This window comes from Pomacea canaliculata, linkage group LG5, assembly GCF_003073045.1.
Source record: "Pomacea canaliculata isolate SZHN2017 linkage group LG5, ASM307304v1, whole genome shotgun sequence".
Classification (NCBI taxonomy): Eukaryota; Metazoa; Mollusca; class Gastropoda; order Architaenioglossa; family Ampullariidae; genus Pomacea; species Pomacea canaliculata.
The window spans coordinates 20,576,780-20,592,285 of NC_037594.1; the positions used below are offsets into that span (position 1 = coordinate 20,576,780).

A 15,506-nucleotide genomic window follows, 5' to 3' on the forward strand; every position below is an offset into this window, starting at 1 on the left:
ACAGATGGAAATTTATGCTTAACAAAAAACAAATCCCTACCAAAACCTCGAGTATTTTCTACTTACCGTAAAACGTGTACCCTATGCACATTTTTTAAGCTTTTACTTTTTAAATTGAAAAAATAAGTGGTGCGTTTTGGTTGTTTCTGTGTAAAAGGCGGATATAAGTGTCTGTATTTCTACATGATGATCGCTAGGTATGTCCTGTCGGCAGAGTTTTGTCAACTTCCGTCAGGCCGCCGATTCTGTGCAAGACCAACCGATTGAGACTGTCCGTTGTCTTGACCGAACAGACTTGTGAACGTGCTGTGTGAATGTAGATCACATGCGAGTGTGAATAAGGGTCTGCTAGGTGGAGCAGGGATGAATGTGTTATGGTATTATGACCGTTGTGTGCTTCTAACCTTTGCTTCCCTACAGAATCACTGATGGCTGACCTTTGTGATAAAGTAGTATTTTATCTTAATTTTAACACTAGGAAACTTTTTGTTTAACTAAATAGTCCAGAAAAGCGGCGCGGAGTTGTTCAGCTCATTTTTTTTTTTTTTTTTTTTTTGGTGGGGGGAGGGGATGTAGTAGAAGTACGCATGCGCAGTACCGCAGATTTGGCGTACTTGCGACCGAGACCGATGTAGCTGTGCATGAACACTAAAGCCTCCGCCAAACTGAAGGGCTACTGCCAGAAACTGGAATCCCGCCTACAATAGCAAAAAGTGCATCTGCCGCTATGGTATACAATTCTAATTAAAAAAAACAACCAAAAAAACCCTTCCTCCGCCACATCACCAGAAACTAAAAGGTCTTCCTAGATTCCACTGCACACCGTTGGGCACGTGCATCACTAGTGAAATTAGGCATCAATCTATTTCACATCCTTCACCAGCTGGTGCTGCACGAGGAATGAAAAGGTCAAAGAGCAAGCCGTCAGCGTAACCGATGCCGGCCACATTTATTATTTACGCCCGTGTGCTGACTAGGCACCAAAAAAGTTTTTGTAACAAACTTTAGGGTTCAACTGCTCTGTGCCTGAAAACAAAAGGTTGCGGTGGATGGCTGGCAGCTTGCTGTTGTTTACTTCCACTTCACCACCAAAGGCAAGACAGCATACTAGACAAAACACTGATCAGAATGAATGTAAGGTGAGAGCAACAGGTAAAACAGCCACAGAAAGTAGATTATAGCCTCATGAGATAGTGGTGATGATGAAAGAACAGACAACGAACTTAGTGATGCAAAAAGGAAAAGGATGTCGGTGTCAACTGCTGTTTAAAATTTCGTGCACATAAGGAATACTACACCCTCATCCAAAACGTTTCCTTAGCACCAACACAGCGTAGTGGTGCAAGATTTTAATCTCTGCACTTCTTCCAAACAGTCAACACTGATAACATTTGTTTTCATTGTCTTTAATATTTTACAACATAAGTCACATGTATGACATTGCTCAATTTTTTCAAATACCAATCTCATCGTTTCACTAATATGTAATAAGTGTCATCTATTGTAAAACATTTGGACCTGAAAGCATTTATCAATCATTTCACCAAAAAATCCTACTTTTGTATTCAATTATAATAATCCTGAAACAGCTTACAAGGAATCCTGCTGAACACCTTGCCAGCTCAGCAAGGATGCCATGCGGAAAGTATCAAGCAGTGCTACACATTTTTTACATTTGCTGTTGATCCCACCGCATAACTTAGTCTTCACTACCAGCCGGTGTCTGGGTGCAATAATTGGCTTCTGTCCTCAGCTGTTCTCGACACACATAAATACAAAAATCACTTCGAGAGAAAAGCAGCCATAGGGTCCTCGCTTCTGTGCTGCTTCATTCGGAATGCCTCCATCTCATCCTCTGTGGGGGCACGCACGTCGCACATGCTGTTGTACGGTCGTTTCCGCTCGTCTATCTGCAACAGCTCAGTCATTCGCTTCTGGTGTGCATCTTCCTGTTCCAAAGCCTGAAGTGAACACAGGACATGCCAGACATGAAAATTATATTCACTAAAGAAATGCACACATTATCTACTTAAATTTTTAAGTAGTATGTCCCCACCATCAGTAATGAATTCGCGTATTTAAACAGGGTCCCCATGGATCAGGGAGGGTGCCAAGTAACGACCTTACAAGGACCTTTCATGTATTTGTAAGGACCTAAGTGACCGTCATCAATGCTTAAGATTTTCTCATGTACGGTCGGAAAGAGTACAGTATTATTTATGAATCGTTGGTCTTCTCTATGTTCTGAAATACATGCATTACTTTTCTAGTAATAAATAATCAAAGAGTTAATTTTACTGCCTATCTGCCTTAGTTAGATAACTTGAAAAGTCTCTTCAGCGCACTGATAACATATACCGTTCAAGTTAAAGTTTTCTAGCAATCTAAGTATTAATAATTGCAAGACATGAAAGCCATTCTTTGGTGTAATACAAAAGTCAGTTCACGTCTCTCTCTCTCACACAAATTCAGGAGAGAGAGAGATGCAAAGTACTAGAAGATCAAAGGCTCTGGTTCAAGAAAGAGATAAGTTTCTAAAGACCTTTTGAAAGAAAGAATGTGTTTTTTGCGAATATGGAGGGGCAACTAGTGTAGAACAGATGTGAAGACCAAACGTTTTTTTTTTAATTAAGGTAACTACAGGGCTAGGAGGATCAGGAGAGGAATGAAAAGGCTGGGAAGGTTCTAGATTACGAATGCAATCCGTAACACAAACGCGTCTTCAAGAAATACTTTCGTGCGCTTCTTGTGTCTATCAGTAAGCCTGTGCTTCTTCAAAACACTTTCGCCCATTGAGGAAAGATTCAAGGATATTCCGCAGGCAGCACATCGTGCACAATGTTTATCTTTAGAGTCTTTTATCAACCAGTCTTTTTATATATATATCCTTCGCCAGTTCTCCTGAAAAGAACACTTTCCTGGCAAGAAGACAAAGAAATGTGGTCATCCAACAAGATGAAAATCTCGCGAAACATAAGTTCTCGTCGCGAACGAGACTTGGCAGCCGTGTGATTAAAATAGCGGTGAGGCGAAGACCCGTCTGTATTTTGCGCAAAAGTCGACTGCAAAAATAAATTTGTGGATTTATGAGGCATGAAAAATAAATCTGTGCTAATATTTTATCGATATAAGTCACAGAGAAAATGTAAGGACGTGTGTGAGGAACTGTAAGGACCGCATGGCAAATATAAGGCCTTACGGCGAAAATTTTCTACATAAGGACTTGTAAGGACTCTGCCAACCCTGTTAAAGAACCAATGAATGTTTACTCTAATACAAGAAAGATGTTGTGACCAGTTCACAACTATAATAAACTGGAAACTTATTTTTTCATGACAATGAGTGAGAAAGGTTATACAGAATTGGTACTATTTTATACAAAAGATTATGTTTGCTACTGACATGTTACATATCACATTAACCATATGATTTAGCTCTACTACAAGCAAGAACTCCATGTGCAAAAGTTCCAGTTTTGTAGATCAACATAATTTTAAAATTCTCTCTATTTACTTTCATTTTGACCAGCACAATGGGAAACTGACCAATTGTGCCTAGTTTGAAAAGATTTCTTACCATAAAACAAGGTTCGCATTTCAACGTTTTCTTACTGAAGCAAACCTACAACTTTTTTTAAATCACCATCTGGTAAATTTATGATGATAGTTTCTTGTACAGTGATATATTACCATGAAGAATACAACAAGCAACATTCCAGAACAGAAAACTATACCTTCTTAAGTCTCTTTTTCTTCTTCTCTTCATCTGATTCGTCATCACTGGAGTATCTGTGCTTCCTTTTCTTCTTCTTTTTGTCCTTGTTCTTCTTTTTTTTCTTCTCCTGCTGTGATTTTAAACAAATAAGAAGTTCCTTCTTTGTTTCATTAACAACTTTTTATACATAAGAAGCAACAAGAGAAGAAACAATGTAAGTCAAACATCATCAAAAATCTGTATATGAAACCTGTTTACTAGTTGTTGTAGATTCTGTCCAGGTACTCGGGCTTCTTTCCTCATCAAAAAGTCAGCAAAAATACCAAACCCTTTCAGTTCAGCCAATCAAATGGTTCATATAAAAAAAACTTTGAGTACTGGTCAGAGGTCAGGCTTGTAATTTGAATCTTTCACTTACAGGTAATGTGAACCATTTCATTTAATGCACTAAGGGACAATGTCCCACTTACTTTTTCCCCTCAAAGCAAAGTGCAATATTTAGCTGCTACAATTTGAAACCCTGCATTTTCTACATACCTTGTCAGGCTGGTCATCTGTGGATATCTCTCTAAGTGCCACCGTCCCTTGCTCTACACTAAGGTGACTGGGCATATCGATGCTTTCCTGCCAATATAAAAGGCTTCGTTCACACCCTCACTTGACAGAAATAAAGATAACAGTCTCAGCTGATCTTGGATTTTATCAAGACTTTTAATCCACTGGCAACAAAACTTAACCAACCCACTTCCAAGGATATGGTAACATATTATGCCAAATCAGAAAAGAAAATTAAGCTTTTAAAAGCTGTATATTAGGGGAAGAAGAACCTGTTTGTCCCTATATAACTGCAATATTTCATTACAAAACTTTACTTTTTCTACATCCTTAAAGTGCAAAGACTGCTTTTCCACTAAAGCAGATTAGATAGTTTTGTTGTACAATAAATAATAATGAAATATACATGTAGAAACTGTTTCCCTCAGAACTTCTGTAGAGATCTCTTGTCACTATTAACCTAACAGAACCTTAATCATCATGAATGTTTCATCATAAAGCAGTCTTATACCTGTTCGGCTACGATGCCAGCTTCCCCTGTGCAGTAAGACTCCTTCACCAGGGAATGGCAACATTTGTAGCCCCACCGTCCATCCCTCCAAAACGAACCCCAAACACTCTGCAATAAAATCAACTTATAAACAACTGTACACAAATGCATAGTAACCATGGCACTGAGAATCCCAGTCCTGCAATGTTGACATCATATACTATGACAAAGTCTCCTGTAGCAGTAACACTGAAACCAAAATGCACTTGACAGATAGCAAAAGCAGAAGACAAGGCTCCTCCATAAATCTTGTTTTATGAACTAGTTATCCAAAGCAATCGTTATAGATTCTCTTATAGCTGCATACCTGATGATTGTTTGGATACACATCTTCTTCATATCTAGACTTGACAGCAGCCTTCTCTTGGCCTTTGATGACCGTGCCATGCCTCGAGTATTCGACATAGTCCTCCTGTTAAATGGGCAAGAATGTCCAGGTACTCTGATTACCAGGTAATCTGCTGGATTTATTTTATCAATTCAGCTTTCACTCACACAAAGATGCACTGACTCACCCTCCTTTTCATTCATCTTATGTTAATTATTATCATCATTAGTAAGTTTTTAGTATGTAGAAATCTTGCCCAAAGCCAGTTGTTTGTTTGTGTTTAATGCCGTGCCAGGAACTAGGGCGATATGATGGCAACAATAGTAATTTTAACTTTAAAAGTTTAGGGACAATGCTTCCCAAGTCATAAAACCATAACATTCTTTAAAAAGTCAACACAATAACAAAATGTAAGAGTGGATAAAAAGTAAAAAGGGGTGATGAAGCCCAAAAAGACCATCAACAAACTAAAAATCAAAAGAAAACTATCAGGACATAACATTTCTTAAATTTGATTATAAAGTCCCACCCTCCTTAAAAATGTACAGATTGCTGCCAATGGGACAGACCTGAACAAGGAAAAAAAAGTAATTCTCTGCATAAAACTGCCAATGGATAGTCTGCAGATCGGGACAAACAATCAAAATATGTAACACATTAAAATTTCCCCTACACCATGGACAAACAGGTGGTGGTTCACCTCGTAAGAGGTGTCCCTGCGTGGCATAGGTGTGTCCTAACTTTAGTCTAGCAAGGACCACCTCCCGCCTCACAGAATGGCATGAAGGTAGGTGGTTGGAAAGACAGGGAAGAGTGGCCTAGAGTGTCCCAGTGGCGTTGCCATAAGGATTGAATGAAGGACGAGAAGAAAGGTTTACAGTCTGATGATATCAGAGACTGTAATTTGCCAGGAAACTGACATGCAGCCTTGGCAGCCTGGTCTGCTCATCATTTTCTAAGATGTCATCATTTCCTAAGATGCCAGTAAGTGCATTTCAGCTCATGGATCTACGAATACTAAGGTGCACATTTGGACTGGTGCATCAGACGTCGAGATGCTAGGGCGTGATCATCAACTATTCTACACAACACAGTCCAGTTGCTCAACAGAGGGTGGATGGAGAAGCACCATTTGCAGTTGTGCTTGGAATGCGAAATTACATTAGAAAATAACATTTACATGGGTGACTAATAGTACTTATATTTAATGATGTATTTAATTTTGTTAATTATTCTAATATGTAATTATATTTAATCATCCTATTAAAAGAAAATCATGTAACCAGGAATGCAAAATAAAGCAAACTTGGATGGACAATGCCAGCATAACTGTACAGGGGAGACTATCAAAATCAGGATCTGTGCTGCCTAACAAACCACACCAACAAACTCACTGTTTGAGCCAGCAGCAACTGCTTTGGAGGAGCCTCCAAATGCTCGTGTCCTCCATATCGATCAAGCACACTGTCCTTAGCTGTCTGCTTGAAGGTGTCACGGCGTTGCAAGAACTCCTTGTGCAGAAGCTCCAGTTTTGTAGGATCAGCCTGCAGGTGGACATCTGTGCCTTTCTCATAAGCCTCCCATGCAAATACTGCAACAGGTTATGTCACTTTTTTCACAAATTTCTGTGAAAATTATGGCCTAAATTATTAAACACATGAACAAGAATAATGAAAGGATAATATTAAAGATAGCTACCAGAATTACCCTGTAAACAGCCTGGGTTCAGCGAGTTTATAAATGGCATTTATAAAAAACAATTTAAAGATCAATTAACAATTTATCTGTTCAAAGGATGTGTTTAAAACGATATATATAGAGCAAACAAGATTATAGTTATAAACATGTTCCCATCTTATGCACTGTGCCTAAAGATGGATAGCTTACATTGCTTCCTAGCAAATTCCTCTGCATCTCCAGATAATCTTACAAAGTTGTCACCAATATATTGTGTTTCTCTGCAAAAGAGAAATAAGTGATATAAGAAAATCTTTTTCTTCAAATCAAATGTTTGAGAACATTTCTGACATAAATGTGCAAAGCAATTCTTATACAAACAGTAATTAGGCACATTCCCCTTTAAAATTTAAATCTTAAGTTGAAGTTTGCAACTCCCTCTGCACGGATAACAATAAAGGGAACATAATGAACACAATTCTTTTCGTTACGTTGACACCAACTTTAACTATGGAGCAACCAGTATGAAAATGGCTTTCATAAAATTAGTCAACTACTTACATTATAGCATCTTTACGAGAACCCTGCAAGGGGTTGTCTCTCATTGATCTTGTCTTGGGATCGTAGTGTGCGGAGTTGAGATCTAGATTGAACAGGTACTGGGGAGAAAAAAAAAAACCCAAAACAATGATGAATGGAAGGCATGAATGAGACTATGACCAAAAAAAAATCATGCTAGAAATTGGGGTTTGGGACTTTGACGGGAAAAAAGAAAATAAACTGCAAATTTTCATACAAAGTTAGCAAGTAAAATATTTATAAAATTATTCTTTTTACTGAAAATTTTTCTATTTTACAAATCCTTGTAAAAATTAAAAAGTCAAATTTTTAAAACACACAATAATGCTAAGTAGAGTACATATCTCAAGGAAAATATTGTCAAAATGGAGCATTTCTGTACCTTTGCAGTATCTTCTCGGATACGGAGATTCCTCACAGTGATGCGCTGCTTTGTTTCAAACTTTTGACCAGGCATATCCATATCTTCTGCATACTTGTCCTCGTCGTCACCTTCCTACAGGAAAAGGTACAGCATTTGGTTATGATGCAGTGTAGTTGATGCAAAAATCCATGCATCTATGCAAGCAAGACTCTGAATGTATGTCTATGTTAACGTATACTTTAATATTCTTCAAAGCAATAATGTTGAGATTATTGCTCTACTTTTGTCTCCAGGATTACCTATGGATAAGAAAATTTAGCAGTTCAGCACTTACTAAAAGAAATTTTGGTCAATACCTTTTCTTCGTTGTTTGCTTTTCTTAAAAATTTTTCTTCCAAGTCAGCTTCCTTAAGCGCCTGCTTTGCCTGAAACACAATATATACTTGAACTGGAGACAAGCAAACAAGACTTAAGCATGTTACAGCAACATTGTTTATAACATTTTGCCTTATTGCCTGTTTCGTGCTTATTATTCCTCTCCAGCAAGATGAAAATGCTGATCATAACCTTCAACAAAGCAAAAATGATAAATTTACTTTCTTTGAAAGTGTCTTGAATCAATGGCTCTAAACACTTACCTCCTCAAGTTTACTGTAGTCATCAAATATTTGCCGTGTAAGTTCAACTGAATCAAAACCATTCCAGATGTCGCGCTTACCCTCAAAATCATAATTTAATTGGTGGGGAATTATGTCGTCTGGGGCAATCTTTTCTCCTGTATACTTTGCCATTCTCCTTCTTAGCGGCTGAAAATAAGTAGCATTTATTATTAAGAGATGTTCATCAAATCAGCTATACAAAAAGAAATAAAAAAGTCAAGCACTTTGTCTTCAAGAAGGCACCATCATTCCCCTAAATATTATTTTATTAATACCACCTAAGCAAATCAATGGAAAAACGCTATATAAATCATCATTATTATAGGGAGATGAATTAGTGGACCTCTTTAATGAAATGAATTTTATCACAAGTTTTGAGAAAATATGAAGAACAGAGTTTTGCAAAATGTTATTCTACATCAGATACAAATTTTTTTCTAGGATTCGAATAAACATGGAAATTTTAATTGTCAATTAGACACGTGGGGTTTTCTTTTTCTGTACGACCCTAAAAGCTGTTTAATCATACTAGGCAATAACAGGCATTAATTACTGTACCTATCAAATAAGGCTATGAAATGAACAAAAATGAAGTAAAAACAGAAGAAGTGTTTCCTAGCAGACTGACAAACTTCTGAGAATACCAAAAACTTTGAAACACATTTGTTTATAGAACACAGCATTTAAAATATAAAATACTTAACATAAAATCCAAAACACACACACCAAATGAAACTATACAGTCAACTTATATAACCTATAAATGAAGCTAATATAATGAAATATTAGCATACGTTTGTATAAGAATTAAGAATAAGGAAAACTTGTCACAGACCTCAAAACACTCTTTCTTGTTATGACCCATAGCCCCACAGTTTTCACAAGCTCCCTTGCGCCACTTCCGTGCAACAGGACCCTGAGAAGAAAAAAAAAGCAAATAAAAGCAAAGTTACTAGGAAATTTTAAAACTTAAATATTTAAAGGGGATCTTTTAACAGCTCTATGCAAGCTAAATGTAAAATTTAACAAAATATGAAGGATGATATAGAAGATTGACTCTTCCAAGAACAACAAAGGAAGGTTTAACAGTCATGGGATGCCAAGTATAATTTTATTTTTGTCAATGGCAATATGAGGCAAACTATGTTCATATGCACTGTCGACCTATATGTGATACTACAACAAAAGGCAACTGATGGAAGAAAGTGTTACACCATCTTTCTGCCTAGCATTCTTGTACTGTCTGGCATATATTATTTAATCACATTCTAATTTAGCAGTTTTCTTTAAAATTTTACCTCTTTTACACCTTTCTTTACTTCAACATTCAGCCCATCAAACTTCTTTTGTTTTTCATTCTGTGGTCGTTGATGACGAAGTGTAGGAGTTTTGGCTCCTATATACCAAGGAGCCTGCATGATATACTGGGGGATGTGAGGATTAATATCCCTGAAAACAGAATCATAGCTCTTCAATCAATACACTCTTGATAATAACTGTAAAGATAATAACTGAAATTTTATTCCTGTTTCTCCCTAACTCTGTCTTAGTCAACAAGTATAAAATCCAAAGGGCAGAGTTATAGAAATGGCCAAAACATCTACAATTAAGGCTTGCCTTGATATTACATTGCCTTACGGTTATAAATAAAGTAAAAAAGAAATCAAAATAAAATTTAAGAATAAACAATTAGTCAACAAGCTACAATATTCAACAAATTACAATCTAAAAAAAAATTTTGAAGGTATATTTAAACAACAAAACAAAAAGTGATGCCTTACTTCCCCTCTTCATCTGTCATGGCTGGTGCTGTGCCAGCTTTACGGGCTTCTTCTAATTCTTTCATTTTCTTCCAGTCCTCTCGGGACTGTTTTTTAGTCTCACCATCTCCTGCAGACTGCTCTGATCTTGCCAACCGCCCAATTTCGGACGGTGGCAAGTTCAACTGGAAACTCATGATTTCTGTGAGGTGACAACCCTGAAAGAAAGCATAAAATAAAATAAGTGTAAGCAAGCAATAAAACATCTCTTAGACATACTAATTTTCACATTTTGCGTGTGTTTACATGCAGGAACAAACACATTCATGTGTGCACCTGCTCTCATGTGTATCTGCATACCTTTAACTTTAAAGGTGGAACTTCTTGTGCGCGTTTTTTAAAATGGTCTTCCCCATTTGAGGGAAGGTAGGAGTACACGGTGCTGATTTTTACAAGAGGTGCTGATTTTTACAAGCGTTGTCAGTTATCACAGCTATCAGCCAAGAGACGTGGGGTAGGGACCTGTTTCCCCTTATCGAGTTGCTTTATGATATCTAATTTTACTTCCATGGTGATGGCTTTCCTCTTCTTTGATGCACTGCCATCAGAAGAGTCTGCCTTACGCTTTGGAGCCATGATGAAGGGCAAAACGTACACAAAATCAAACACACACATGAGAGAAAACAACATAGCAGCAAGCTAAAATGGCATACAATGCGACTGGGGTGACCCTGTTCTCCTCGGTCCTGAGCCGCGTAACTGTGTATTCTTTCACCGCGCACATCAAACACGAAGTTCATGTTTTAACGTTTACGATGCAACACCACTTAAATCAATCTCACCACCATCCACCCAAAACAGATTTTTGGTGAGAAGGGAGGGTGGTGATATACTCCATAACAAGAAGAAATTTTGAGATATATTAGTTTTGCCTAAAACTGTGGTGAGATGTGAGGCATAACTGGTGACGAGATCACAAACTGAGACTGTATTTAATTAAAAGGATATAATTGAATATTCCCTCTTTCAAGACTATGTATACCTTAATAGAACAGATGTATATTTCAGTTTTCATACAGCTAAACCTTCTTCTCAATACCGTAATTTTAAATAGATTTTAACTAAAAAATGGAACTTGAAGAATGAATTTTGATAGAATGATCTTGAAGTATACAGTATACAGGAAAATTCTGACATCTTCATCAAACATAGGTGCCTCGATGAAGTTTCAATATAATCTTCATTCTTAACTGTGTCGTACATGGGATTTTGATCAATGTTTCTGAAAGCGATGAATCTGTCTGTAATATTATAACTAGAGAGCATAACTGATCTTTGGAACTGAACTACAATTAAATGGTTATCAGACAGGATAAAAGTTTTCGACTACTTTGCATTTATAAGAATGTGAATAAACACCCGGCATTAACACACGTGCTGAATGTAATTATCGTGCCTTTTGGTCACTCGTCACTGAAGTAAATCTGTATTAGTATAATAGTTTTATCCAGCAGACAGCGTTTCGTTGTATAAAATGTGACTATGCCGAGATAAACAAAGATTTAAATGAAACAGTCGACGTGTACGGTTTATGAATCTTATAAATCTAGGCACGCTCAAATTTCCATACCTTTAAACAATGTAAGCGTCTTATTACGACGATATCTAATCCTCTTCACCAAACTCTCTTTCTCAGCTACAGCTCGGCGTAAAACGCGTAGGTGCGACGATCTGAAATGGAGGTTGTGATGCGAGTGTGCTTCGCACAGTGCGCAGGCGCGAGGGTCAACAGTCATGTCCGCCATGTGACCCCGCTCAGCGACCCCCCCCACCCCCGAGGAAAAAAAAACCCCAAACAACACATACAACAAAAATAAAAATCACTAATTGTCATATCAATAGTAGTTTGAATAATGATAATAAGCATTGATAATTTTTTATCGTATAGCTTCATTTCGGCCAGTCGTTATACTAATCCCAAAGCTAAACAGTGTGTTGTGTTGTAAGGAGCTAAAGGGGAGCTTACTGTTACCTAGCCATAGCATGCTGCCACAATGACACTGGTTTTGAAAAACATGCAAAATGCCGTCAGATTAAGAACACGCATCATACGAAAAGATGTGAATATTTTAAGAAGACTGATGAATCTAGAACGTTACGATGTGTCTCTCCTGTTTGTGACCGATGAATATATTGCTACTCTCAACTCTAATTACAGACAAGTGCATGGTCCTACAGATGTCTTGTCATTTCCCGCACTTGAGGTATTTTCCGCGCTGACATTGCAGCTTTCAGAAAAACTAAACAAAACATAACCTGGAAAAACAGAATGTCTTTATTGGGTATGCAGTGCACTCATATACACATCGTAGTTAACAATGAGTACATGTGCCTGAGTGGAAGCGAAAGAAGGGGTAAAATTTATACTACTGTAATTATTTTTTAATCAACAGATTACACAGGCAGGAATGCTACCAACACATGGCGAATCTGATGGCGATGAACTGTGTCTTGGTGACATTTATATAGCACCTGCTTATATTCGAAAAGAGTGCCAGAGCCATGGTGATAACTTTCACAATGTGATGATGGTATGTGAAAGTACAAAAATACAAATCCTTGCACTTTACATTTATCTTTTTTATCCAAGATCTACAAATCTTACACCTGGCAAGTACTAAAAAATTTCAATTTTCTATGCTTTTTATGGTTTACTCAAGTTGTTGTATTCTAGTAGCTTCATCATCCGTTAAGAGGTTATCACTACATTCACTGTTTTAAGCACTAAGAATTCAGCTGCCTTCGGTCACAATAAATATAAACAAACAAGCAGTCGCAGAAATTTCTGTTCATGTCTGCAAATAGACCTTAACACATATTGTGGGGATGGTAAAAATTCAAAAAATTCAAAATCATAGTATGCTGTTTAATATTTGTATTAAAATGTTTTGATTTACAGGCAACTGTGACTCATGGGCTTTGCCATCTTACTGGGCTAGACCATGAGACAGAAGATGATTGGCGCCACATGGTGGAGGCAGAGAGAGACATACTTTCAAGGTTCAATAAACTCTCAGGCTGCAATTGTCGGGCGCTCACCTCTTGTGGACACTAAAATATATTTATGAACAATGCTAGACCTTTTCTCTTTGTAATCAAGATGTGATGAAGCATGTTGTACATGTATATATATTCTTTGCAAAATAAGTTATATAAGCGATTTATATTTAATGATTGTTTAATGATTGCTTATTTCTCTGGTCCATGTTTATGTGTTGTTAACCATTTGATTATCTTTGATGCTGAAACTTTGTTGTCTAATACTGCATGAAATTAATGTATGCTATCCTATATGATTGTGTATATGCACATATGTGTGTATAAAATGTGTGAAGTGGAGGAGGTTGAGGAATGTGCAGGTACACACCCTTTGTCTCTAACCGCATGTTGCAGGAGTACTTCTGCTTTCAAGAATGATGTTTGCTCTGTTTGAACCAGCATTTTCCTCTGGAGCATTGTTATGTGAATGTTTACGTTACCCAAGATTTTTGAGTGTCTTAAAAATAAAGCAAATTTTATCAAAGTGATATTGACATCATTTCATAGAGACCCCTATGTATGGGTGTGTGAGAGAGAAAAATCGCAGTTTTAGTTTATTCCTTGTTACTCCTCGGGGCCGCAACAACACCTTGCCAGTGGACCTGCCTTTGGGCAGCCTTCAGAGGGCCCATGTGGTACGACGTCATTTGCCTCCCGTTCTGCTGTTCTTTTCCAAGTCTGCTTTGGTCTCCCAACTCTCCTCTTCCCCTGAGGGTTCCAGTCAAGTGCCTGCCTATCAATGGTGTCAGCTGGTTTGCACAGGGTGTGTCCGATCCAGCCTTATTTGCACTTTTTGATGTCTTGGCTAGTGGCATTCTGGTTGGTTCTATTCCACAGGCTGCTGTTGGAGATCTTGTCAGGCCATCTTATTCCTAGAAAATGGCATAGGCGTCGGTTGGTAAAGGTCTGGAGCTTGTTGTTGATGGTGTTTGTCGCTCTCCCCGTTTCAGAACCATACTGTAGGACTGCCTTCACAATGGTGTTGAAGATGTGGATCTTACTGTAGAAGGATAATGCTCGGGAGTTCCAGATGGGGCGTAGGTTGTTGAAAGCATGCCTGGCCTTGTTGATACAGATTTTCGATGTCATCGTCCCCTCCACCATCCATGTTGACAATGCTCCCCAGATACACGAAGTGATCTGTTTCCAGGATGCTCTCTACATGAAGTTGGATTGGGAGTTCCTGCTTGTTGTTTATTCTCATCACTTCAATCATCTTTCTGTTGACCTTTAAGACAGTCTTCTTCACTTCCTCTGCTAGCTTGCTCAGTTTGGTTTGTGCATTCTGCTGCTGAGAGGAGGCTAATGTCATCTGCAAAGTCCAGGTCCTCTAGCTATTTGGTGAAGGTCCATTGGCTACCAGTTTTGTCATTTTGGGTCATCTTGCGTATAATCCAGTCTATGACCATCAGAAAGATTGTTGGTGATCATATGCAACCCTGTCTTATGCCAGTCTTCATTACGAAAGGTTTTGTGAGTTTGCTGTTGTAGATAACTTGGTAGGACGAGTAATATTACTATTGCAGCAACAGTTTTTATGCATACATTTTAATTGATGTCATGCCCTTATCTGTTTTTTCCTATTTTGAAAGACATATGAAGGCCTACAGATTATTAAATAATTGTGAGAGTGACCATAAGTGGCATAATTAATGATTACAAATGGAAAACTAGTTGTTTTTTTTCCACATTTCTCGATCGTTTATTTATAGGTGTGTGTAACATTTAATTGGACGTTTTTATTAGTCAATATTGATGTGTATTAAGTGATGATCTTATGTTTCTCTTGGCAGACACAACAATTTCCTGAAAAGTAAAATGTGTTTTGATTTTCTGTATTATATCAGGAATACAGCAAGTGCAAGAGGACAAGTGTTAAACTATTTCACTACACTGACACCACCCGTCCTTCCTATATAACTTGAGTCTGTGAAGTGGTAGATTAAAATTGATAATAATATCACATTTTGAAGAGTTTGCAAGAGAAATCAGCCCAGACAATGTGGGCTACCCATGCTAGCATACAAGTATTACACTAATATTCTTAAAAATAATTTCCTTAGCCGTATAGATGTCTGGTTGATATAAATGTGTGAATATTTACCAAAAATTTATTATTTGATACACATTTTACCATATTTTATAGTAATCCAATTTACTATATCTCAAGCAGCTGGCAGGATTCATAAATAGGAGTGGCTTACCTATAGCAATAGTAATG

General features: G+C 37.5%; 2 protein-coding genes across 4 annotated transcripts; one reads left to right on the plus strand and one right to left on the minus strand.

Moving 5' to 3' along the window:
- Positions 1-1,390: 1,390 nt before the first annotated feature.
- LOC112564857 (pre-mRNA-splicing factor SLU7-like) lies at positions 1,391-11,971 on the minus strand. 2 transcript variants are annotated; one of them, XM_025239935.1, is made up of 15 exons: positions 11,817-11,971; positions 10,208-10,404; positions 9,725-9,875; positions 9,262-9,342; positions 8,406-8,573; positions 8,124-8,192; positions 7,786-7,899; positions 7,386-7,483; positions 7,035-7,105; positions 6,542-6,738; positions 5,127-5,231; positions 4,781-4,888; positions 4,252-4,338; positions 3,734-3,841; positions 1,391-1,961 (listed from the first exon to the last, which is right to left on the minus strand). In XM_025239935.1, the coding sequence occupies exons 2-15, from the start codon at positions 10,381-10,383 to the stop codon at positions 1,782-1,784; spliced, it is 1,713 nt and encodes a 570-aa protein (XP_025095720.1). In that variant the 5' UTR covers positions 10,384-10,404; positions 11,817-11,971; the 3' UTR covers positions 1,391-1,781. The 2 variants fall into 2 exon arrangements, with proteins under 2 accessions (XP_025095720.1, XP_025095719.1); XM_025239934.1 differs by having other exon boundaries at positions 3,734-3,844.
- A 231-nt stretch (positions 11,972-12,202) lies between these two features.
- LOC112564324 (endoribonuclease YbeY-like) lies at positions 12,203-14,051 on the plus strand. Of its 2 annotated transcripts, none has more exons than XM_025239049.1 (3): positions 12,203-12,450; positions 12,640-12,856; positions 13,146-14,051. In XM_025239049.1, exons 1-3 carry the CDS (start codon positions 12,241-12,243, stop codon positions 13,190-13,192), a joined length of 474 nt encoding a protein of 157 aa, XP_025094834.1. In that variant the 5' UTR covers positions 12,203-12,240; the 3' UTR covers positions 13,193-14,051. The 2 variants fall into 2 exon arrangements, with proteins under 2 accessions (XP_025094834.1, XP_025094833.1); XM_025239048.1 differs by having other exon boundaries at positions 12,640-12,777; positions 13,146-14,043.
- Positions 14,052-15,506: the final 1,455 nt, after the last annotated feature.